General features: G+C 36.9%; 1 protein-coding gene across 5 annotated transcripts in view; it reads right to left on the bottom strand.

Moving 5' to 3' along the window:
- The window catches only part of ZNF385D (zinc finger protein 385D), a 975,802-nt gene that overhangs the window by 251,602 nt on the left and 698,333 nt on the right, over positions 1 to 25,867 (bottom strand). For 4 of the 5 annotated variants that reach the window (XM_030812269.1, XM_030812271.1, XM_003256743.3 and 1 more), the window contains one exon: positions 11,307 to 11,449. In XM_030812269.1, the coding sequence (XP_030668129.1) occupies positions 11,307 to 11,449 (143 nt within the window). Of the gene's footprint in view, positions 1 to 11,306; positions 11,450 to 13,151; positions 13,157 to 25,867 lie in introns of those variants that run through there. The other variant, XM_030812272.1, reaches the window with a different exon arrangement.

Here is a 25,867-nt window from a genome sequence, read left to right as displayed (position 1 = left end):
ATGTTTTTTCTCTCCAAAATTATAAAATTTTCACTATGATTTTAGGTAAGTAAAAATAAAAACAAACTTGAAGCTCAAAATAATTATTTATCTGCCTCATTCCCAACAAGGCTCTTAAAACCAGATTCTGTCAATAGCACCTCCTAGGTAGCATAACTAATTAAGGTGATTCTAAAAATCAAATATGTATTTAATGAAATTTTTTTACCTAAAAAAAGTAAGTAGAATTATCTGGGGAAAAAAAAAGGCATTTTCCTTATAGAGCTCCAAAAGCTCCATCTATCTGAGTACATAAATTCTATATATGTTAGAAAATGGCAGAAAACACTGGTTATCTCTCTTATATCACAGGTTTTTGGGAAGGCAAAAACTGTTGCTTTGCAACATATTATGTGGTAAAAGTCACAGAAACATTAACATGGTACATATGCACAGATGTTCTAAAGAGCATAAAAATGTTTTGATAAAACTGATTATTTTTCTATGTGATTTCTTTAAAGAAACTGCTTTAAAATGCCCCAATGTATTGTACAACTGGACTGTCATTTCTTTTACCTTCCATTAAAAAAAAACTTGAATATAGAAATTAAAAAATAAAGTTTCTTATCTCTATATTATAGTCACTTAAAATACCTATTTTTTATTTTAGTCCCTTAAAATTCTTTGACAGGTCCTTGAAATAAATTTCATTTTAGAGTATTCAGGGAAAGAAGTTCAAGAATTAACCAATAATTGTATCATTTTAATATTTGCCCAAACTCAAGATAAAATGTGGAATAAGAGGTTATACTTCAAAGAAAGGCAAAATGCAAGTTATCTTTCTTTTACTCTACTACTGTCTTGATTTATGAGCTTCAGAGAGAACCATCTGACATTGGCACACCTCTTCAGGGTAAGAGAAATTACGTAGAGCTAAAGGAATTTCAGTAACAATGTACTTGTGGCTCTCAGCCATACGTTATATGAATTACGTAAATAACTGCTTCAAACTCCCCTTCCTTTTCTACATGTAAATGGAACCATGAAATCCTAAACATATAACAGAGCAGTGCTTCTCAACAATCTTTGCTGAAGGACCAGCACTACCCCTATCAGTCATAGACCAATACTTTTATAAAATACAATAAAAATGAGTTATCAGAAAAAATAAAATAAAATAGACTTACAAAATATAGCCATAATTCTTGATTGGTTTTCACAGATGTAAAATTGCTCTGTTAAGTTGCTATAAACACCTCTAAATGCTCACTCTCAATTTCCATTAAACAGTTCTCAGATCAGTATGGTTCTGTGTACCACACTTTGAGAAGTACTGAGTCGTGAAACAAATATGCTTGCTGGCAAAAAGTTCTCATTCCTTTTACTAAGAGTAATTGTTCTTTACATTTGTGTTGGCGAGAGGGAGATGTGGAAGAGGCAACTTTACTCAAGTAATAGTCTGAGAAAGTTATTCTTTCATCTGTACTTGGTTGTGAAAATGGATTTTCCCACTAATTTTGGCCATGGGGTAGAACACAGTGACTCTCAACACTTAAAGGGCAAAGAAATCACCTTGGGGAAGTGCAAAAAAAAAAAAAAAAATGCTTATTAAGGCTTCGACACCAGAGACTGGTTCAATAGGCTTCCTCAATGCCTGCAATTTCTGTGTTTCTCCTAAACTTCAACACCTTTACTCACTCCTAGAAGGTCAATATGATTATTCTAGTTTCACAGATGAGAAAATGCAGACTCCACGTTTTTGCCTTAGGCTGTAAAGTATTAAACAGAACTCAAATCTTTTAGATTCAAAGTTCAGCGTTGTTGCTTTTTCTTATGTATGCCCTGTAGTATAAAAGAATATTGAGTTTTACAAAGCCTAAATTGTTACCGAAATAGCAATGTATTTTTTAATTTATTACCATTTAAAGTTATTTATTCCCCTGAAAATGATCGCCACCTACAGCAAAAATGCGTGTGTCGGTGACATTAGACAGCATCTTCACTGTCCACTGATGTCCTAGACATTCTTTTTTATAGTCATTCAATCACAGCCAGACTCTCATTCAGGAAAATTTTGCTTTCTCAGTTAAGTCCCTTGAGGTATACCAAATTATTAAGTTAATTAGCTATTAAAGTATACCAAGGCTCGTATAGCTGATTTAAAAAAATTACAACCATTTGCAGACAGGCGGTCATCTAGTTATGTTGAAAACAAATTGTGCTGGACTTGGATCAAGGAATCCGAAATCTAGCCATGATTCAGTGATTTACCATTTGTATGATTTGGGGAAAATAATTTTCTCTCTTCAGTTGAGCTTCCTTATCTATATCATTTAGATAACCTGCAATATGCAAGGCTCTTATGAAATTAGATTTTAAAAACAATGGGTATAAAAATGTTTTCCCTACAGTCTTTGTCAGTTAGTTGATGATCAATACATTTTTTTTTTCCTATTAAAAAAGGCAATATATCATGTATTTACTTCCTTGGTTCATAAGAGTTACAGGGTATGGGGTGCTAAACCAGCTCCAAATAGAGAACTTTCTTACTCTGACAACTGTATGTAGATGACCCACGATATAGTCTCTCACCCCACAGGTAGGCTTATATACTTTCACTGGATGTAGTCAGGTAGGGAGCTGGATTACCAGTTGTCAGGAACATTGCAGAAGACATTCCAGCAAGTGTGGGTAGGCAGATCAGATAGCTCTAAATATCCTTTTCCTGTTAAGGGTTGTCATAATAATACCATAAACTGGGTGGTTTCAACAACACACATTTATTGTCTCACAGTTCTGGAGCCTAGAAATCCAAGATCAAGGTGTCAGCAGGGTTGGCTTCTTCTGAAGATTGTTAGGGAAGGATCTGTTCCATGTCTGTCTCCTTGGTTGTAGATGACATTCTCCCTGAATCTCTTCACTTTATTTTCCTTCAATGCAAGTCTGTGTGTGCAAGTTTTCCCTTTTTATAAGGACACCAGTCATAATGAATTAGGGCCCACTCTAATGATCTCATCTGAACTAATTACATCTTCAGTGACCCTATTTCCAATTAAGATCACGTTCTAATTCACTAGGAGTAATGGCTTCAACACATGAAAATTTGAGGGACACAATTCAACCCATAATACTATTATTCAATGTTTAGGATCTCCATGAGAAGTAGATGTCAGGAGTCCCAGTTTTCTCTTAGTTTTGCCATTTGCTAGCCATGAAACTGGACATCACTCAATAAGTCTACGCTTGCTTACGTGTAAAATAAGCATGTTGAAGAAAAAAATTAACTCTAAAATGTTCTTTCATTTTAAGATGTCTATATCTAAGTGTGGAGTAGAGATCTCCAGAAGAGCTACTGGATCACAAAATGAGGTGTAAGCTTCAATATTTTCTTATTTGGGTCCTCTTATTTACCCAAAATCCCAGTTAGTAAGAAACTCACAGTAAGAAACAGGTCAAATATATTACTTGCAAAGCCTCATCTCATTATGATTAGGCTGACTACATAAAGGATATCTATATATAAATATATAGATTGCGTGTGTGTGTGTGTGTAATGTGTATTATGCCTCAGTCTTTAATGAGAAGAACAATTAACATACGCATAAATCAAATATCTTTGGAAGGATAGATGCTTTAAGCCATTTACCACATTGCTTGCCACTTAAGAGAGAACTAAGTCGCAGGGGAAGAACAGGAAATTGTTTCGTTCTCTTTAGATTTTGAATCAGAGGAGAATGCGCTACCTATTCAGAGAGTAAACAAGGATTAAATAAGAAAAATATTCATGCATTGTGCATTTGTTTAGCCTTTGGTTTCTAAGTCTGAATAGTGTATATTGAAGTCATTTTGTGCTTCGAGGTCACTATAATAAGTACATTTGACTTTGACAAACTTTCCATTTTGCAGAAAGCTATAGGACTCAGCAAACATGCTTAGATATCTGCTTCAGTGTGAAACGTATAATGAAAGAAGACTTCATAAGCAGATGTTTCTTAAGCTTCTGTTATACAAATATGACACAGTTAATGAACAGAACTGGAGCACAATCTGCTATATCTGTCTTCAAAGGACAAGGAAATTAGCAATCAATGCTATATTTACGATGGCATTTTTCACCTGAAAAGTTTCCACTTATCTACCACTTGTGTCTAAGAAAGACAGGCTTTTTTTTTTTCGCTTAAAATTTCTCCCTTGCTACTTACCTATTTTAGTGGCAGCAGCAGTTGTATAAACTTAGTAAGAACAGTTATTAATGTGTAAACTGAATTAATTAATATCTGTTTGAACAAAACAAATGGAAGTGTGCCTAACCACTGTTTCTATCACTGGCTGAGGGATAGAAGGCATTTCCATAGCTGGAGGAGGTAATAAAATACAGAGCCACAGAAGAGAGCACTATTCAAGAATCATTTTTTAAAGGAAAGAAGACAAAGTGTGCCAATTCCATTTTAAAGATGAAGGAAACAAAGATTCTGAAGGGTATATATCCAAAGATGATAAAAACATGAAATTTTCTGTCTTGGGTTCTGTATTTTTATCTGTAATATTATAAGTGTACATCTAAGCTAAAATTCTAGAATAATCTCTATATGTTAAGCATACTTAATGCTGTCTTAGAGTCCTAAAATACCTCACCAATATTTTGTCACTATGACAGCCTTTATGGACTTACACAAAATAGTTGATGAATACTATAAAGATTGATTTGTAAGTACATTCTTTGGGCAACCACTGGGATTTTTACATCACTGTCCTTTTATTAACCAGAATGAACAAACACACGAGCCAACTTAAAATTACACATTCAAATTAGGGAGATGACTCGAGTCTATGCTTGCTTTTCTTTCCTAATAAGTGATTAAATTAATAATTGCTGTTAGGTGTCAGTTATCTAATGCATAAAACAGTGAGTGCTTAGAATTTTTCTTTCTTATTGACACACTTCCATCAATTACACTTCTTATGGTACAAATGTTATGGCTATTTCTCTTCTATCAATTATCTGTTATGTGTTTTTCCTGTCTTTTCATTTATCTATGTCTATTACCTATCTACCTATATATCTATCTATTCCACTCCATTCATTCAAAAAAATATGCGTCGAGTCTTTGGTGTTTCATGTTCTATACTTTGGTTACCTTAATAAAAAATATACACATGGTATTTATCTCAGATTCCAAAGCAAACCTTAACCTTTACCATACAGCTTTCCTTGGCCACCTCCAAGTGACCTCTCCTTCCTTTGAACTCAGGTAGCATTTACTTTTAAAGAACTTTGAGCATTTAATTATAGTTCTTTATAGAATGATTTAACTACTCCACCCTATTTTCAACAAATGAAGCAAACTCTAGAGAGTACCTGCCAATGTAGAGTACACTGTTTAGTTTAATCTATTAACATGTAGATGTTTTTCTAGCACCTGATAGAAGAGAATGTTTAAAGGAGTACTAATCAACTATGTCAACTTCATAGATAACCATTCTTCCTCCTCCTTCTTCTGCCTTTCCTCCTCCCTCTTCTCCTTTTTCTCCTCCTCCTCACTATCCTGCTTCTTCTTCTTCTTTCTCAGTGTTATCACTGTCATCATACTTCTAGTGTCTACTATAGTCAGACACATTATCAGTGCTTAATAAATGCCCAGTAAGTGAATCAGTAAAAAATTACCTCTTCTCCCTCCTCATACTCTTCATTATATTTGTTAATGTTACGTTTTTAACAGGTGCTTTCAAATGCAGTTATTTTAAGTAGTCACATTTTTCAGTATACAGAATTATTGAGTAGGACTCAAAAGTTTGTAAAAGGAAGAAATCATTGAATGAATTAATAAATGAAATACTCATGTGTTTTCCTCAGCAACATTTTTGAGATCATGACACACATAAAAACTTTAAAAATTTCATAGAGAACTGTTGGCCTTTAATCAGTTGAAATGCAAGTGGTATCTGGTATGTAGTAAGCACTCAATAAATGGCTGCTGTAACCAGAGTCCTGAGAATTGTCATACAAGGAAGGCTCGTAGCATTTCTGGAAGCCAAAATATAACCACAGGAGGATCATTCTTGAGATACAGTTGCACCTATAGAAAATTCAAATTTCCCCCATCTGTCCTTTTCTCAACACCCCACCACACAAACACCAGAAGGTAAGTTCCACAACTGTAAGAACTTAGTTTGCTAGTTTCACTACTGAATCCTCAGGGCCTAACACATAGTAGGTATTCAATAAATATCTGTTGAATAAATTTTAAAAAACTCCACTGTTTAGGAGTGTAAAAATTGTTCAATGTATTTCATCTTTCTCCTGCCTTCCCCTCCCTCCGCCTACATATGTTTAAAATCTCAGGCCCCTCCCCAGGACTTTTGATTCAGAATCTGTACTTTTAACATGATTACCTATGATTTCATAGGAAAAGCACTGCTATAAATCACATAAATTTCATTTTTCTGTCCTCCAATGGATAAAACTCCTCAACTTGTTGATCAAAAACCCAACTTCACAGTACACTCCAGTTTCCAGCAGTTGGTCCTTTGTAAAACTAGGAGTCAGCTGCTAGGACTTGATCTCTCTGTCTCTCTCTCTTTATCCCCCTCTCTTCCCTGCCTCCTCTCTTTGCTCTTTCTCCTTGCTTTCATGATAAAATCATATTACACAGAGGAGCAGCACAGAGTCAAATTTCCTATGCTAATTTATATTTTTAATCTTAAAGAACCATCAGCCAAAGCTAGCTAAAGCACAACAGTTATCCTCTTTCATTGCTCTTTTTTCTGCCTCTTTACTTTCTATGTGACCTCCTCACTCTTCCTTGTGCATACCCTAGAAGGCAGAATAACTAAATATTTACTGAGTGTCTGGCATCTGCAGGCACAGGAAGTCAGTTTTCCTCATTTAATCTTTATACCAACTAGAAATAGAACCATGGGGATGGGGGCATGGAATAATGCTCAGTCAGTCCTCATGAACACATTCTCCAAAAGTAGTGCTTTTTCAATGACATTCTAAAAGTTTATTATTGTCACAACTATGAGTTAGAATATGAAGAAAATATGTTAGAGAAATAAAGAATAAAAGGGAAATGGTGAGACCCTAGGAGAAAACTGTCATAAAATGTGGCCATTTTTTCATGATTACCTTCTGTTCTGAACAACAAATATCCCAAAGTCTGGCCCAAGCCATTCTACTTCAATCTCTAGCATTTTAAAAGCCACCTGTATCTCTGATAACAAACCTAAGAGTCTGGGCTTTTAAATTGCTTAGTTATTTTATTGTACAGGACACTGGGGCTCTGATAGATTTAGCCTTTGTCGACAGTTACAGAGACATTCAGCTCTTCTGATTCTGCATAGTGCTTTCCATTCTATCACTGGCATCTCAGCACCAGGGCCACCCCTGCCTTACATCCGAGAGACTGGAAGCCTGAGGCTTGTATGCCCACGGATCCTTGCCAACAGTGCCCAGGTATATTAGACGCCACTAAAGAGAAGTATTTCACAGAATTTGGACGGAAATAACTGGGATTACTGAGTGTCCTGTGTCTGCAACTCCATGACTCCATGAAAGTGAACGGAAAAAAACGAGAGCTACCAACAGTCTTCTCTGACCTGTTTGTCGAATACTCCCAATGGTTTTGTATGCACCTAAATCCTTAAATTATTTCCTGTTCGAATGCCTAGAATCGTTTGTATTTTTTTCACCCATCCCTCACTAAGACAACCATACAGCCATTTGCTCCTGTGCTCAAGCTAACATTCTATGCTGTACATCTTTCTGTATAAACACACTTTATTAACAAAAATTTCCTTATTTGTCAACTTCACCTTTACAAACTGAATTGTTTTCGTGGCAGAGGTCATAACATAATCTGTTATCACTGTTTCTGGCACATAATGATGCCAGAACAACTAGCAGCTGCTGAATAACTAACAGTTGACTGAATGAACTAAGCTCAAGCCCCTTTCTAATATTTCTTTCCTAAACATCATCTGTCTACTCCCATGACTGTTCCCTTTCAAGAAATATAAATTCAGAACAGGATCACTGGGATCAGAATATTTTTAAGCACTGAAACTCTAATGTCTTAAGAGATTAAAGGGCAGGCTGGGAAATACGTGAGGAATTCAATGAAAGCTATCTTTTGTGTGAAAGCTATTAGAACATCAAGGGATACATTTCTAGGGAATAGCTTCTGTTGTGACTCTTTAAAAGTTGGCTTTGAGGAGACTAAGGGATCCTGATGGTCTCACTGAATGTCTTATTTTATACCTATAACTCAGCTCTGATTCTACATCTGTTTCCTTTCCCTCCTAACTAGGCTAACTTTTATAGACATTTCATTATTCTTGCTGATTCACACCCAAACTTCATGGTTTATGCTCTTGTGGAAGATAATAATCAGAGATATCCACTTATATTTTTATGCGTTTTATAAGTATACATTTTAAAATTTTTCCTTTATGCTTCTGCCAACTCCATCCCAAATAGAGAGATGATTCCATATTCATATTCTCAGGGGAAGAATATAGTCTCTGATCACCAGGCAGATAGTCTCTGATCATCATGGACTTTGCTTTATAAAGGTCATATTGGTAAAAGTTGTTGGGTGGCAGAGTTCATCACTTATCAAAGAAGGGATAGCTGTATTGTGGATCTAGGTAGGAGGGACTGCTGACTGCCTTGCAAAGTTTGTGTGTCTAAGCATGGCACGGAAAAAGCTGACAGCCAGGTGCCTAAAGGGCCATGCTAGCCAGGTGCTGACCATCTCATGAATGCCTATGTGGGTAAATAACTTGATGATCAGAGGAAGTCTCCCACCAAAGCCTTATAACCTGTTAGATAATTGTTGGAGTCCAAAACCTTAGCATACCCTGAAACAAAATGAGAGTGGATTTCCCTCCAGCCTGATGAAATGGGCTCTCTTGAATGAGAAATAAAGTCAATTTATGGCGGTAAAAATTATGTTTTATACATACCGAATTTTGGGGTTTTGATTCATATCTGCTATAAAATCAAGAACTCAGACTGTTACTGAAGGAAATGCTTTGTGCCCTAATTCTGAGTCAAAAGCTACCTGATTATGGGCTTTCCAACAATTCACTTCAGTTGGAAGCAAGGAATGACTTCATCCTTCGCTGGCTATATCTTGACCATCACTGGAAGGGAATAACCAAGGAAAAAGCAATAGTTGGAGCAACAGAGGGCCTCTTGGTTTAAGTAGAATAAATATCAACACAAGTTAAAATCCATGATGGAGGAAAAAGAATCAAGTCAAACTTTTGCAATCAGTTAGAGAAGGAACTGTCACATTCAGAATCAGAAGGGTTTACAAGCTGCTTATGAGCATGCTGCTTATCACTTAAATAGTGCTTGTTATATACCAAGCCCCATTCTAAATGATTAACCCACACAACCCTTACCACAGACTTATGAGGCATATTATATTATTAGTCCCATTATATGGATGAAGACTTGATGACACATGGCAGTTTTGTGACCCATCCAAGGTCTTATCGATGATAACAGGCAGTTCTGAGATTTGAACTTAGTGTAGCTACAGAGTTCAGCTTGACCAACACACAACGCTGCCTTTGCCCACGAAAAAAACGCACAAATCTCTGAATGGTATAACCTCCCAATGAAGAGACTATCATACCTTTTATTTTAAAGATCAGGAAAAAGCAGCAAAGAAGGTAAAGAGATTTGCTCAGGATCATGTAGCTCAACACATCACTCATCTTTGTTTTATGTTAAACGATATTCATTGTCAGTCAAATTAACCACTTTGTTATTAATATTTCCCAAGAGGCAAATCCAAAGTTTTAAATCCAGCCTTTTATGGCCTTCCAGGAATTTTACCTAAAATGCTCTTAAGCTGACCACAGTGATGGGATGCCAAGTGGTCTCAGAGGCCAGAAAAAGCACCTTGATGGGTAATTCCCCTGGGTGTCTGGGACACAAGGCTGTGCCAGGAAACCACTTAACAGAAGAGCAGGCAAGAAATCAAGGAAAGGGAACCCAGGGGACTTCAGTGTAGTCATTTAGGAATACGGGAATTTGATGCTGAGCAAGGTTTCCTCTACTCTTAATGAAACACCTAGGATTAGAAACCTGTGTTTTGTAAAGGTGATCTTTATTTTGCTTTATTTATGAAATACCAATTTCAAAACAAGATTCCTATGGAAAATTCCTCTCCCTACAAAAAGCAAAGGGATCACTTTGATTCTCCCTTGTCTTTTAGCAAGAACTAGCATATAGCTGTACTGACTCACTGACGTGTCCAAAGTCCATGTGACAAAGTACTGTTAAAGAAAATAAGACCCACTGCTATCTCCTGAAGAATTATTTAATTGTGGGCCAAATATATATATATATATATTTAAATCCATCATGGGGACAAGATATTGCAACAAGAAAGCTGTATTATTTAGATCACTGGACATTTAGTGACCTCTCATGTTAATCCTTTCTGCTTTGGTTGCATTGACATGTCCTGTCATTGACAAGCTCAGACTTGCCTGTTAACAACCACTGTTGTTATCTGAAGGCTGAATAGATAATATTAAAAAAAAATAGTCACTTACTTGTTTCTAACCTTTTCAACCCTTATTTCAATTTTCATCCTAACAGTACTCTTACTGATTGCAGAAAAAGAAACACATGATGATGAAAATGATGCATCTACCAACTTACAAAAAGACATCTTAAAAGTGAAAATAGAGGTAAGAAAGTAATTGAACCTGTGCCGAGAGGCTATTGACAAAGCCCAAAGAGACAAAGAAATATGAGAGTTAACTTGGGCAACAATAACACACACTAAAACTCTTGCTACCAGAACCCTGAGTTGTTTTAAGTTAATGGTGGGAAGAAAGTGCTGTATGCTTAAAACATAATCACTGCTGTCATTGTCAAGGTCCTATTTATTAAGTTAGAAAAACGTAACAGATTTGGAAATTAAAGTAGATAGAAGAAACACATTTTTAATTTTTAAATACCTGCTGAAATTCTAATGTTCTCTCTAATAAATACGTTGTTTCAATATGGATGTATGCCTACAGAGCTATAGAATTGTTGCTGTTGCCCAGAAGACACTAGGGGGGATACATCAACTCATGATCAACCGAATCGGATCGAATCTCTTTTTATTTTCCTTGAAGGAGCCTGGTTCTGGGGATTTTGACTAACCAGGCAAACAACTAACTTCATTACGGCTTCTAGACAAACCATGCAATGAACAATATAGCAAAATGGAGGCACTGGCCGAACCAACCCTGGCCTTTAAGTTAGTTTTCTAATACCTTCCACTCAGGCAAAGACAAATTTGGCAGGTACTTACCGCATTGAAATTGGGGAAGAGGTTGACTGCAGCTGCAGTGTCAAGAGGAAAGGGAAGAAATGGTTTAATATCCAGCGATGGTTGCAAAGGAGGGGCTGGTGGACGGACAAGGGCTGGGAGAGCAGGACTCTGGCATGTACCACCTGTGAAGACCAGAGCAAAGGGAGCAATCAGGGACACCACGCGTGGAAAAAAACACCAAAGTTGCTTTTGAGACAAAAAGGCCAGCTTTGTGGGTCACTGGAAAAAACAAGACATGGACTCTATTGACCTCAACTGGGAACTGGCCAATGAGCAAATTTGCCATTAGGCAGACGGAGCTAGTTGAACTGCTCCATTTTCCTTTAATTATAACTATCTGGTTATGTAAGTAACATCAACATTTCAAATGCCCCAACCTGTCTTTATTTTCCTGCCTAGAGCTCCAGATTGGGTCCGTCACAAATCTGCAACCAAGTTCTCTGAATTCAAAGGGAAAACCCCTCCATCATGCACCCATCCCTCTTTGAAAACTAAACCACTCACAATATGCATTAAGTCTGAGTGATTATTTTACAGAACTGCTCTTTGCTACCACTTCCAAAACTCTGGCAGCAAGATGACATGAACTTGGCACATAAAAGAAATTTAACTTCAAACTCAGGCAGCTGTACCTTACTGCTCTAGCAACTGGAGGATTAAAAACCAGCAAAACCAGTGCTACGATGTCTGAACTGTTCAGCACCCCTACAGCTCTGAGTATTCAACAACTCCCTGCCTGTCTCCCAGTCATGAGTAGGTGGAATTTAGATGGCCACTGTTGAGCAGGCAGTGGGAATATTATGCCAACAAAGACATCCCCTTTGCATGCCAGTAAGTAGCCAGCCTTTTGCAAGAGAGCACATACATTTGCCCCCTGTTATAGGACTCCACCACACTCAGGAGCTGGAAGGATGGAAGCCCATCTTTAGTGTTCAGTCTCCCATATTTTGGTAACATTCCAAAACATCAATTTGCTGTTAATTAAAGGCTGTTTGAATCCTAGGAAACCATTAAAATATGCCAGCATTCTTCTAATCTGAGAGGCAAGCAACAGACTTTAAAAACTTGCTGGTGAGAATCCAACAAGCATTAGGAAAACAAAATGCAGTGGGATTTTCTTCTCTTCTAGGAGACATGCTTGTGCCACTTACTTGCCTGCCATCTCGTTTTTAAAAACAAAGTAGAGGGAGTCTCCTCGTATAAATTGCCTTTACAAATTTCACAACAAATTCTCTGGCCAACTGCACACAGAACATCATCTTGCCCTCAATCAGTTACCAGAGCACAAAATTAATATTGTGAAAATGATTCCCCAATGATAAATCCAACCCTATGGGGCCACAGAGGATCTGCTAACAAGGTAGATGACTTAGTACCTATAACAGAAGCCATCAGCACAGGATTTAATTAACCATACACAAGAACCATCAGCTCTCCTACTCCCAGGTATAAAATCAGCTGCAGCCAAATTAAGAAAAACAGTATTTTCCCCCACTGTCTTACCTTCCTTCTTGAAATAATAATAGCACGGCCAACAATAGCAAAGTCAATAACTGAAGTCTGTAACCAGTAAACTAATTTTCAGAGTAGTACAAGGCAGTAAATAAAGGGCAGATGTCAAAACAAATAGAGATAACAACGAAATAATAATAAGTCTACATTCACCAGAGCACACTATAAACTTAGTTTATTGTCCACTTGGTAGTGTGTTGAGTGTGAGTGTGTAACAGTTTTTAGAGAGGGCATCCAAAAAACTTTAGTGATAGACCTGTCATGAGTTTAGTGTTGTTAAAACTTTCTCTTTTAATAAAAAATTTTAAAAACCAAAATAAATTTTTGGATGGTACATCTTTGAAAAACTCAGAAGTAAGGCTGGGCGTGGTGGCTCACACCTGTAATCCCAGCACTTTGGGAGGTCAAGGCGGATGGATCACTTGAGGGCAGGAGTTCAAGACCAGCCTGGCTAACATGGCGAAACTCCGTCTCTACTAAAAATACAAAAATTAGCCAAACGTTGGGTGCGCACCTGTAATCCCAGCTACTTGGGAGGCTGAGAAAGAAGAATAGCTTGAACCCAGGAGGCAGAGGTTGCAGTGAGCCAAGATCGCACCACTGTACTTCAGCCTGGGCGACAGAGCAAGACTCTGTTTCAAAAACAAAAACTCAGAAATAAAGTAAGCTTTGGTTGAAATCAGTGATGTGGTGAAATTTAAGAAGTAATTTAAAATTACTTTTATTTTTGTTTTTGTTGTTTTTGAGACAGGATCTCACTCTATTTCCCAGGCTGGAGTGCTGTGGTGCCATTACGGCTCACTGCAGCCTCAACCTCCTGGGCTTAGCTGATCCTCTTACCTCAGCCTCCCAAGTAGCTGGGACTACAGGTGCATGCCACCATGCCCACCTAGTTTTTGTATTTTTAGTAGAGACGGGTTTTTGCTATGTTGCCTAGGCTGGTCTCAAACTCCTGAGCTCAAGCAGTCCATCCACCTCGGCCTCGCAAAGTGCTGGGATTACAGGTGTGAGCCACCATGCCCGGCCCTAAATTGCTTTCATTTGTGTGACACATCATTCTTTGCAAATGATACTCATATACATTCACCTGGTTTGATTCTAAGATTTCAGAAATTAATTAAGGGTTAACAACATAATATCATGTAGAGAAAAAGAAATATGTTGATAAACTCTGCAGTTGTTTATCTTGCTTCTGCAGAAAATTCCATGCTTATAATTACAAGAATGCAATTTAGCAAGAAAATATTCTACAATTGTTTATTTTAAGTCCTCCTCTGGTTTAGGGTATCCAAAGAAGTTAAGGAATAGCTCAAGCTGATTTTTTATCTAGCCCAATGAGAGAAATAATAAAAATATGTCCATTCAATTATCATGTAAATTTAATTTCCCATTCTCTCTTTCAGGATATCTATTTCATTTATACTTGTATAAACAGTTCAAGGTCCTCTCTCAATGTTGCAACTGGAGTTTCCTTCCTCGGGGATTAAAAAAAACCATCAAAGAAGAGTCATAAAAACCTTAGAAAGTTAGAAAAACTATTTAAGCTCATCTCTTCTCACCTGTTGGAAGAGAGTAATGTATAAGATTGTAGGGGCCGGGCGCGGTGGCTCAAGCCTGTAATCCCAGCACTTTGGGAGGCCGAGGCGGGCGGATCACAAGGTCAGGAGATCGAGACCATCCTGGCTAACAGGGTGAAACCCCGTCTCTACTAAAAATACAAAAAATTAGCCGGGCGTGTTGGCGGGCGCCTGTAGTCCCTACTCGGGAGGCTGAGGCAGGAGAATGGCGTGAACCCCGGGAGGCGGAGCTTGCAGTGAGCCAAGATCGCGCCACTGCACTCCAGCCTGGGGGACAGAGCAAGACTCCGTCTCAAAATAAAAAAAAAAAAAAAAAAAAGATTGTAGGAAAGCAGAGGACATGTGGCTACATATTTTTAGAGTATTTGCTATGCAAATACAGGTGTAGGGATGCTCTGGGTCTGATTCCCAGAGCCCCCTTTGGCACCAAGGCACTCCTCTCAGCTGCTTGGAGTGCTGGTGGCTGATGTCCCTGGCCCGAGAGCCTCTTTACAAGTTGTCCTGGGCCAAAAGGAGCTGCCTCACCTAAGGTGACCCCTAAGTGGAGGAGTTGATAGCCCCAAGCAATGACTGATTCATACAGGAGTTTATTGGCTTTGCCCCCTTGCCTCAAAGCAGGAAAACTCTGAAGCTCTATTTTACCTCCAAAGTTCCTCATGGCATCTAGGGTAGGCTGAGGCCTCTGCTGTGACTACATCACAGTCCAGCTCCTTCCTCTTCCCAATCCTGTATCCCTCACTTCTCACAGATGTTTCCATGGGCACTCCCTAATAAAGTCTCAGAGCTCACTTTCAGAATAACTCCATCTGTGACACCAGGATACAGCAATTCAGGTGTTTAAGTAAAATGTAAAATTGCTTTATTCTAAAATAGATACTTGCCTCCAAACCTATAGCAGTGATACTGAGGCAGGAAATTGAAGCTACCTCTTAAAAATTATCTGTGACTAACATTCCTGCTTTTGAAATCTGGATTAGTCCTAAAATATTTTACTTGTACCAATCTGTACTTGCTCAGCAACAAGAATACTATTTGCAAATAGTGCAAAATCAAAACTGGCAAATATGTTTCATCTGTAAAGCAAATTAAAATATTCTCTTTGAGAAAATAGCTATTTCATTTTCCCATATTTAAATAGAAACTATTGCATTTAAGATATCAATACATGTTTATTATTTTACTTATCATAAAATTATCTTGATAACTATAAACATGAAAATGTATAATAGATTAGTAGATATTTCTATAGGTGAGAAAGTTTTGTTGTTAATGTTTACCAACAATGTCACTTTATTCATTGGAATGTCACATTTCTGGAAATATTAATATTCTTAATTTGAAGCAGGTCTTTTAAAGCCTCCATGGAGTAGGGTCAGAAAAATATATAAACTCTTATCTATATCTAGTACCACATATTTCATACCCTATGCTATTTTATTACACAGTTTTAACAAATTAGTCTGATTTCAGAGAGGTTACTATCTCTCTATACCAAAATTTGTTATATGACATTAAAGTCAACAAATGACAAAAACATTTACATTTATTAGTACAGAATAGCAATCAATACTGAATAAGGTATTGAATAATTAATTCAAATTAAGTGATCATTAATGTTCACAAAATTCTTCTCCCTCCTTTTTTGATGTTTTTGTTAGCATATGTTTAGAATTTAAGTTTCAAATAGCGAACTATAGAATAAACATAATAAATATTGTTTTGGTCAATTTATAAGAGCTGTATATTCACAAAAGTACTAACTTGTGAATTTGAAAAAAAAAACAGTTACTAATTCGTAAGTACTTGTTAATAGAGACTGAGAAAGTAAGACACATTCATTTCAGAAGTTTGCATTTTTGAAAAGCAAATTGATATGTAAATTTAGACATGTTTGTTTTGATAATTCATACAGATAAATAGGAACTCTAAACCAGTGGTTGTCAGTTGAAACTTACTGTATTAGATAATATATATAAAGTGCCCTAACACAGTGCCTGGCCAATGGGCGCTCACCACGTGAGAAATATGTTTTTTAATAAACCAAAGAACTTCCAAAGCAGCTACTTAGGCCTTCTGAAAGCAGTCAATCAAGATAATTTTAAAGCTACCTTCATTTTTTTCTCTTTGCTTATCTTGACTGCCTCAGAAGAATGATCACAATAAGAGGTTACTTTGTAAATTAATATATTGAAATACTCCATGAGAGTGAGGTGGTGTTCTTTCCATAATACAACTCTTTTAACCTTGAACCTCTGCACTCAATCCACTGAGCATTCGTCAGTCATAGACATCCTGCCTGACAACTTCATCTTAATCTTAACCTTAATCTACTACTTAATCTTTCGTTTCCCCAGGTGACAAAACTGAAGTTCAAAATGATCAGGGATTGCCACTGTTAAATATTCATGCCAATGGAGAATTTTGTGCATCATTAAAATATATATATATTTATAAAAAACAGCAGAAACATCTAATTTCCTGATAGGATAATTTCAATAGTATCTTTAGTATCTTTTCCCTTCATCATCAACTTATCTGTATTGAAATATATATACTTATTTATATTAAAATATATATGCACTTATTTATATTAACATATATACTTACTTATGTTGAAATTATGTGTTTTTCAATAATAAGCTATGATTACATTACTAAACTCCTCCAAACATTCACATATAGCAGGAAATGATATAGAGCATTTTGTATAATATTAGATCCTAAGTAGTTATTTAATAAGCAACTAATTTGACATACATGGAGAATTATTCAAATCCATTTTCAAATATGTCAGTTAGAATTTGCTATGTCCATGGGGCAAGAGAGGGACTCATTATAGGAATTCAGGGGTCTATGTGATAGTAGGCATAAAAACTTTAGCTCTGATCCTACTAATAAGAAGTAGAAAATAAATAACGGCATAAATGCTGAGAAATAAAAACGAAATCCTAAGCCCCCCCCACTGACTGAATGAATCCCCTTTGGCCAAGGAGAACCCAAAGAAACCTTGAAAACTGAGTTCCCAGCCATGAAGGGATGGGAGATCTGACATGACTACTTATACCTCCTCCCTCACTAACAGCCATTAGCCTTTCTTCCTTATGGGCTAAGCAGAAACTAGCCCTTTCAACCAAACAACTGATGCTGCTCCCTTTTACAGTTTCCACAAAACAATGGACCAGCATTCCTTCTGGGTAAGAGACCACTGATGGCAGAGTACTTCTGGCTAGTCTAGGGACAATACGCAGTGAAGGTTTTTGTGTCCTCTGCTACCCTATTTGACATCAGACGGCTCCAGACTTCAGCCTTGGATCATGCTAACATCTCCGTTTTTTGAACACAGGTCCCACGGAGAGGCATAAAGCTCAGTTACACATGTACATCTTCTACTTTCATAAATATTCATGCCTCCTTCTATAGCTTATTATACATGTATTTGGCCACCTCTTTAAGCATAAATTCCTGTTCCCTTCGTCCCTTCCTTGAAGTGTCTGTTTCTGGCTTCTGGTTGGAGGCTATGCTTCCCAGCCTGTCAGAATGGCCAGCCTGCAGGCTGCAAATGTTTATGAAAAATAAAGCTCTCCTTTCCAAATTTAAGAATATCATCATTCTTCAGTTAAAAAAGCAAAACTTGATTCAGCCGAAACGTTGGCCATGGAGTGCTGCAGTTAATGGGACTGGCCAGCCAGGGTGGGAGTAAAGCTAGAGAATATAGATAATTTAATATATCTATTCATTAATTGGCATGGATTAGCCTTCTATCCTCTTAATTCCTTTAAAACAAGCAATTCTGCCAGGTATCTCTTATAATATCCAATGTATAAAATCAAAAGCCAAGCTTCTAGGAAGCAAAATATCTTACCAGAAAGAAACTGAGCCACCCTAATGATTTTTAATGCACTGATACAAATAGCTTTTGAACTAAAACAACATGATAAAAACAAAATAACAATTTAAAAAACCACCTTACAGAATCATTTTGTCAAATTAGTTTCCAGACATAATTTGTTAAAGCCAGCAATCTTATGAGAGGCTTTTATTAAAGGAAGGTTTTTATTAGGGAGGGAGGGAGAGAGGAAGAGAGGAAGGAAGGAAGGAAGGAAGGAAGGAAGGAAGGAAGGAAGGAAGGAAGGAAGGAGGGAGGGAGGGAAGGAGGGAAGGCAGGGAGGGAGGAAGGAAGGGTCACATTCCTTGTGAAGGAATATTCAGTATTTATCGCTGATTTTTATCCCCAGCATGGGAACATGCTGGCACTGCCTTATATTTGAAGAAGAATCCAGAAAGATATGAATATCATATCAAATATGTTTCAAAACCCCTCAGATTTACATTCTTTAACATCTACTGACCAAATCAGATAAATAAGTATGTTTGTCACATTCCCTTGCATGCCTGCCTCTCCAATATTCAAGGTTGTTGGTTGGGGATAACAATGAGCAATTTTCCTGTTGGGATTTTTTACTCTTTGTCTAGGAAAATTGTATGTTTACCATGTTTCCTTAAACCTCAGTCATCCAAACTCCATCCACTTCCCATCTCTGTCCTCAACAGAATGATATAACTAAAAACATATTTTGACATAATATTTGAATTTAGTATGATTTGGTAACCATTTTTCTTTCGTTTTTTTTTTTTTTTTTCTTTTGTTCTCCCCACCCCTCTCCTCTGTTTTGGATTGTTGATTCACCGACTAGGTTTCAGAAAGTTGATCCAGCACTTGCTACCTTAGTATAAAGCTCCTCATTGACCTAAAGTGAACTGGCCTTAGCAGGTCAACTCAAATGTTGAAACTCAAGGTCTGATCCCATAAGGGCAAGTTGTCAGCCCTAATCCACACAGGATGGTGACTGCTGTCTCTTACATCCTGCTTTTGACCACAGAGAGGAATGAGGTGAGAATGGGAGTATGAGTCAGGGCAATTGGAGCTCCATTCTGGAAATACTGATTCAAAAACATTTGCCCATGTCAATGGTCAGTGATTCGATCTTTTCCCATGAAAGAAATCACATGGAAGTGATCTGGGTTTCCCCTTGTCCAAATTATTTATTCATTTTCAGTTATGGTATTTAAATATTCCAGTAAGTCACTTCAACACACTTGGAAGGAAGCTAGGAAAGAAGCACTAATAGTATTTTATCTGTCACTGTCATTAAATGCCACGACCAAAACCAAAACACTGATAATTATCCAGTTGCCAGTATCCTGAATCAAGGTCTCCACTAGAAGAAAAACGGGATCTCTCACTTATTTAACTAACTTTGATGACAAATTCTGGTGCCTGAAACATACTAGAGAAAAATTATGTTAGGAGTATCAGGCAAGGATTTTTAAATATTTAAGCCCAAATATCCCTCTGTACTACAGCCCTTTTGTCAGGTAGACAGTGAATAATTCAGGACAGGTGGCTGCTTTATAGGAAATCAAAAGATTTTGCCTGGAAAATTCCTCTCAAGTTTACCGCTAGTGATATAGAATATAAAATCACAAAATTTCCCTCAAGAGGAATTTCTTAAAATTTAATTTCACACCATCAATCATAACTAATAAAAGAGGTATCATGCTGGGATGTCCAATATGGTGGCCATTGACAGCCACATGTGACTATTTTAAATTTGAATTAATTAAAATTAGTAAAATAAAAAAAATTCAGTTCTCAGTCACACTAGCCACATGGGGCTAGAGGCTTCTGTATTGTACATTGCAGATATAAAACACTTCCATTCTCACAGAAGGTGCTATTGGACATTACAGCTCCAGTGCAAAGCAATGTTCTCAAGCAGCAAATAATTTACAGATAAGATGCTTGATACAGTCTGTTTCAAAATGAATTGCTGATGAGAGAAACTCTTGCTTTCTCCTGGGTCCTTCGACTTTTTAGATTGAGGAGAGGAGTTTTCTCAAAGCTGAATGTGTTACTGTCAGAAGCCAGACACTGTTGGGACCGTGCCAAAAAGGAATCATCGTCCATTTCTAGAGATGACCATGGCAGTCTATGAATCTTCATGTGTGAGCAATGATGATAATACTCAAAGAACAAACTAAATTTTTAAAAAGCTAATGATTAAATAAATACTAATGAATAATATGTGCTTTAGATAAAAATGATATCACATCTTTGAACCAAGCATGCATAAAGGAGCCAGTCATAGGGCAAATGAGTGTTTATTAGTATCTGATAACCCTTGGAAGTACAATCACAAAGTTTTCATTTCTGCCAACAAATTATGTCAAAATCTAGTCTCATTAGTGGTCAAGTGTTTAAATTAAGCTAATGTAGGCAGTTAAACCTGCCTTACTACATCTGTCTCTCAGGGAAATTTCACTCATGATATCTAGGCTTTGGTCATCTCACTCTTAAAAAGAAAAAAATGATGCCAAAACCTTGTTATATGGTCTTGTTTACTCATGGTCTGTACCTCTTAATTGACACTTGCCTGCATGAACTTCTCTGTGCCAGTGGGGCTGGGCAAAAGGGAGAGACTGTTTAGAAAAGGAAAGAATGGTCAGTATTGTCTCAGGCTGCAGAAGGATCAAGTAAGATGGTAATGTCTGGTAGATTTAATGTCATGGAGATTTTTGGTGACCTTTATGAGCCATTTAAGTGTAGTCATTTATGTGGGTCGCATTAAAGAGACGCCACTTTTGAGGAGGGTGAGGAATGAGTGAGGGTATCATAATGGAGACCGGTGGAGACAATTATTGTGAAAATTTTGACTGGGAAGGAAAAGTAGAGTGGGACACTATACATATGGGTAAATAAGCCTTATGGGCATAGAAAGAAACCGATTCAATCCAGAATATCTAATAAAACTCACTTTTGGAATGTCACATTTCAACTAGCAATTTAGACCCCAAAACGTGAATCATAAAATGTAAATTATAACCCCTGAAAACCTAGTAAGCAATGTAATTTGTGTTATCTAAGTTACATCACACCCAACTTGCTCTTGAAACCTACATCAAAGTATGGCAAAGAAAACCAATCATCTATTCCTGGTGCAGGATGCAGCTCAAGCACGAGTTTCTCTATTCAGTATTTCCTGGACATCTCTGTAGAAAGATCACTCCCTGGTGCCCTGCTCTGGCCTGCACAGGCTTCCTTCTAGCCAACATTACTAGACTTACTTGATTTTGTATCTGTCTCCCTATATGAGGAAGCTGTTTGTTAAAAAGAATATCTGTTCCATTCGTTCTTGACTTCTATATATTAGGAGGTTCCTGGTATGTATTAAGTGACTTGTGTATTGTTTTAGAAATGGATGGATGGATGGATGGATGGATGGATGGATGGATGGATGGATGGAAAAATGAGTGAGCAAACAAATGAATACATGAAGTTGAATCATCACAGCCTGCTGAGATATTGCACCCATTTTTTTATTGGGTCCAAGTTAACAATGGTGTACATTTACAAACCAGCAGTTTCTTTGAAGAACTAGAAAAGAAAAGGGGATTAAACTATCAGAGTTTATTGGAGTGTACTGCTAAAAGGTGAGAAACATTTTATCAAAGATTTTTAGTGCAATTAAGCTCCCATTATTGTTTTCTTCAGAAAAATAAATGGCCCAAACACATTAAGTCCTAGGCTTTTTATTTTATTAACATCTTTTCCTCTATATAAGTTTCTTAAACATGGATTTCATTTTTAGGTGTAAAGGTATGCTATCTCTTAAACAACTCCCCTTGATTCCCATGGCATAAAAGCAATATTATTTCTACTTCCATACACTGGGTACTGTACTGGGTCCTCTCTGTAGGATAGCTCCTTTGATCATTTAATATAGTCTAGTGAACAAAGAAATGGAGCAATAGTAAGGTTAAAACAATTGCTCAAGTTCGTGCAGTTAGTGAGTGGTAGAGCCAGGATTTGTCAACAAACATTCTGCTTCCAGAGTGTAAGTTCTTATATCTACATTTTATGCAGAGATTGCCACTTTTTTGATGAAAGATGGTAGAGAAAAAATGTATAAACAAAAAGCTAGTTTCAATTAAACTTTGCCAAAGCAAGTCAGATCAGTATATACTAAGAGGCAATCATTTGTGAGGCAAAGGATTATTCAAGAAGCAATTTCATAAGCATCTTGCCTCCACAAGTTTATAATGTTTATAATCCAGTATATTGTAGATTATCCATATGTTGAGTCTACCAGATAACCATGTGTTTTTCCATAAGTATTAGATTTGTATTCTTTTTGTGTCAATTCATTATTTGTTCAGTTGTCCCTTTTATTTTGCCTGCATAGTTTAGAAGAACAAAATAGAAACTAAGTTTGCATTCAACGTAACTAATTCTAATTAATGATGATAGCTCTAAGAGCATTCACTTGATTGTGAATGTTTTCACTCAACGTTCCATTGTGATTTTTTCCACATTTTAATCTAATTTTATTTCATAAAGACCACGGCACAAAATTCTTAGGAAGTCTAACTGTTGTTGGCATGTCACTGTCACCATCATCAAATTAAATAAAATTTATTAAGAACAGTGAATACCACACTGTCACTGTTTTAAGTGCCTATATTTAGCACATCTCTAGCATTTGCAGTCTCCATTAGCTTCCAAGGTTTAGGAACTGTGAGTTCTTGGATTCCATTGCTTTGGTGAACATTCTTACAAACTCTATAATACCAAAAAGATATTCTGATTTCAATTTCCTCAAGAACATTCCCTGTGGAGCTGACTTGAGCTCTGTTTAGTCTCGGCCTCAATGTGATTGTTTCTTCTGGCAGGTTGTGCTTAAAACAAACCTTACTTTATATTTTCTTTTAATTCTGAAACATTTAGTCTTCGGAGAAGATGTAAAATCAGTTCCTAATGGAATTGTAGTAATTGTGGAATCCCGAAAAGGATTTACTTTAAATGGAAGAGAAATAAAATGCCTATTAAATGATTGCAAGCAAGAAGATCCACACAACCATATTTTATTTTTATAAGGAGTCCTGTCCCTTTGAGCCTATATTATGGTCTAGATTCTTTGCTAGATAACTTTACATACATTATTTGTATAAACAATGAAGATATCCTTATTTTCATTTTACAGGTGAAGAAAAGGAGGTTTAGCAAGATCATCGTACTCAGGATAAACCACTTGCTAAATGGTACAGCTAGGGAGAATTAGAAACCAGACAGGGTTGATTTCAAAGCCCATATCTATTTTTTTTTTTTTTTTTTTACTGTATTATACCTCTCCCCTTTTCAAATATCTACCAAGTCCTGATTTCCACCAAATTGAAAGAACAACTGATAGGAGCAGAAATGTCCTCCAAGGAAAAGACCTACATTTTCACATTCAAATGGCCAGAAGGCAGCAGATACAGGATTTACAAAGCCAGAAAAAAAGATGAACTGCTTATAGCCCCAGGTAGAAGAAAGTCCTCACATCAGGGTTAAGGAGCTATCACCAATGCAACACATAACAAAAGGGACATCTATATTATGATAAAAGAAAAGACATCATAAAATAGTGCAGTAAAACACAAGGATTAAAGCTAAACTAACATGAAAAGGAGGCAAATAATCAGTGGGACTTGTCATTGCTGGGGGCCATGTCAGTGGAGATAATGAGCATTAAAGGCTAAATCTGAGGCAGCTTTTGGGAGGGTCCCTGGGCCCTGAGAATCCCAGCACTGACCAGAAGACCAAGATCAGAGGCCAAGGTTAATGAGAAAACACAGGTTTTTTCTGGTTGACATCATCATGTTTTCACCCTCTTGTGAATTGCAGCCTAAATATACAAATCTGGAACTTGGCATGAGGCACATATACATCTTGACTTGTACAACCAATTCCCATCCATTTTACTCAACTCAGGCTGAGCCAGAATTAACTAACTAATGCAGAATGCCACAGAAATTGCATCTGATTTTTCTTTGGCTGCAAATTCACTAGAAGCTCATGTTCTTACTATTCCTTAGAATTTGGGAGTCTAGAAAAGCACAGGCCTAAATAAATTTCTAAGAGGAAAATTTAATTTAACAATTACAGTAAAATATTCTGGTAAGGAAATTGTATTCTGCTAGTGTGTGGGGAATCATAGACTGAATCATTTAAAGCAGTCCCAATTTCAAATAATAATAACCAGTAAAATAATAATAACCACTCTAAATTTTGAGTAGTTTATATATACATAGGCTGTTAATTTTCACAGCAATTCTGTTAGTCCTTAATAATTTAGTTTTTTAGTTGTGGAAACTGGGGAATCTATGAAATTAAGTACTCTGTAGCAGCTAATTCAACCTATGAGTACATAGGTTGATTGATTTTAATACTCGTTCTTTGTAAAAATCATATTATCTGTATTGTCCCCATAAGCCAAGTATAAGAATCCATTATACCACTCCCCTTCTAGTACTCAGGGCATATATTATCCATCAATTATATTTCCAGTTGGCCTCAGAATCCTCCTTAACACAACATACCAGTATCTAATCCAGTTAATCACAGTTTGCTATCCCAGACACAAACCCTCAACATCAGGGCACCCAAACCTCTATTCTTAGTGATCGTCAATCAGGCTAAAAGATGCACAGAAATCCTCTGTAAGTTTTGGAAGACAGACAGTAGAATAATGCTGACAGTTTCCTCATACCTTTGGCAAAGTGTCCAGTCGTCTTCTGGTTAGAATCCAGTGAGAGGACTAAGAAAGGCATCTGATTTGTCTGTGAAAGCTTGCCCAGGTTATGAAGATAACTGGAGACCTACATTTGTACCTCAGTAGATGGGGGACTTTCATTCCTGGACATTCTGCAACAGCCAGTGTTGACCTGGTAAATCTACTTGAGAATCCCTCATGATTCCAATGTGACTGAATGCCTTGAGAAGATACAGCTCCCTCATAGCTATTCTTCTTTATTGATATGTCTTAGACAGTAGAAGTTCGTGGAGTGACCTAATCACTGTAAACCCAAACGTTTTGTAGAAAACACAACAACAAATAACCCTAAAGGGAAACTGGAGAAGGAGCTCTGATCACAGCCTCAGGAATTGGAGTTAGTCCCTTCAAATTCATGGACCTGTTTGACTTAAATTGTAAAGATTATTTTGTGCTTTTGAAAGGACATTAATCCCAAAGGAAGAACAAACAGAATGAATCAAATTTCTTTGAGGAGGAATGCCTGCTGAGAGGGGAGAGAAATTCTGTAAGAAGAACGGCTTCTGAAATTCACCCTGCATTTTCCTGAATGATTCTGATCTGTACTGCATATAGTTTTCAAAAGTCATTATGCTTTCCAAGTGCTAAATATTTGCTTCCCAAGTTATCAATGTCATTATGACCTTTTCTTGCCTATTTATACAATTTAATGTCCTCCTTATAAGCGAAGATAAGAAAACTACTTTTTAAAAATTTTGTAAATTTATGTTGTTCTTCAACTGCTCTCTGCCCTTCAAGGTTCAGCTGAAAGGCCCTGTCACCCACCCCCCAACCCCATCCACTTAGCATGATAGTCAGT

The sequence above is a fragment of the Nomascus leucogenys genome, chromosome 4 (genome assembly GCF_006542625.1).
Source record: "Nomascus leucogenys isolate Asia chromosome 4, Asia_NLE_v1, whole genome shotgun sequence".
Taxonomy (NCBI): Eukaryota; Metazoa; Chordata; class Mammalia; order Primates; family Hylobatidae; genus Nomascus; species Nomascus leucogenys.
Note: the sequence above shows the minus strand (reverse complement) of the source record. Positions and strands in the feature narration are given on the sequence as shown.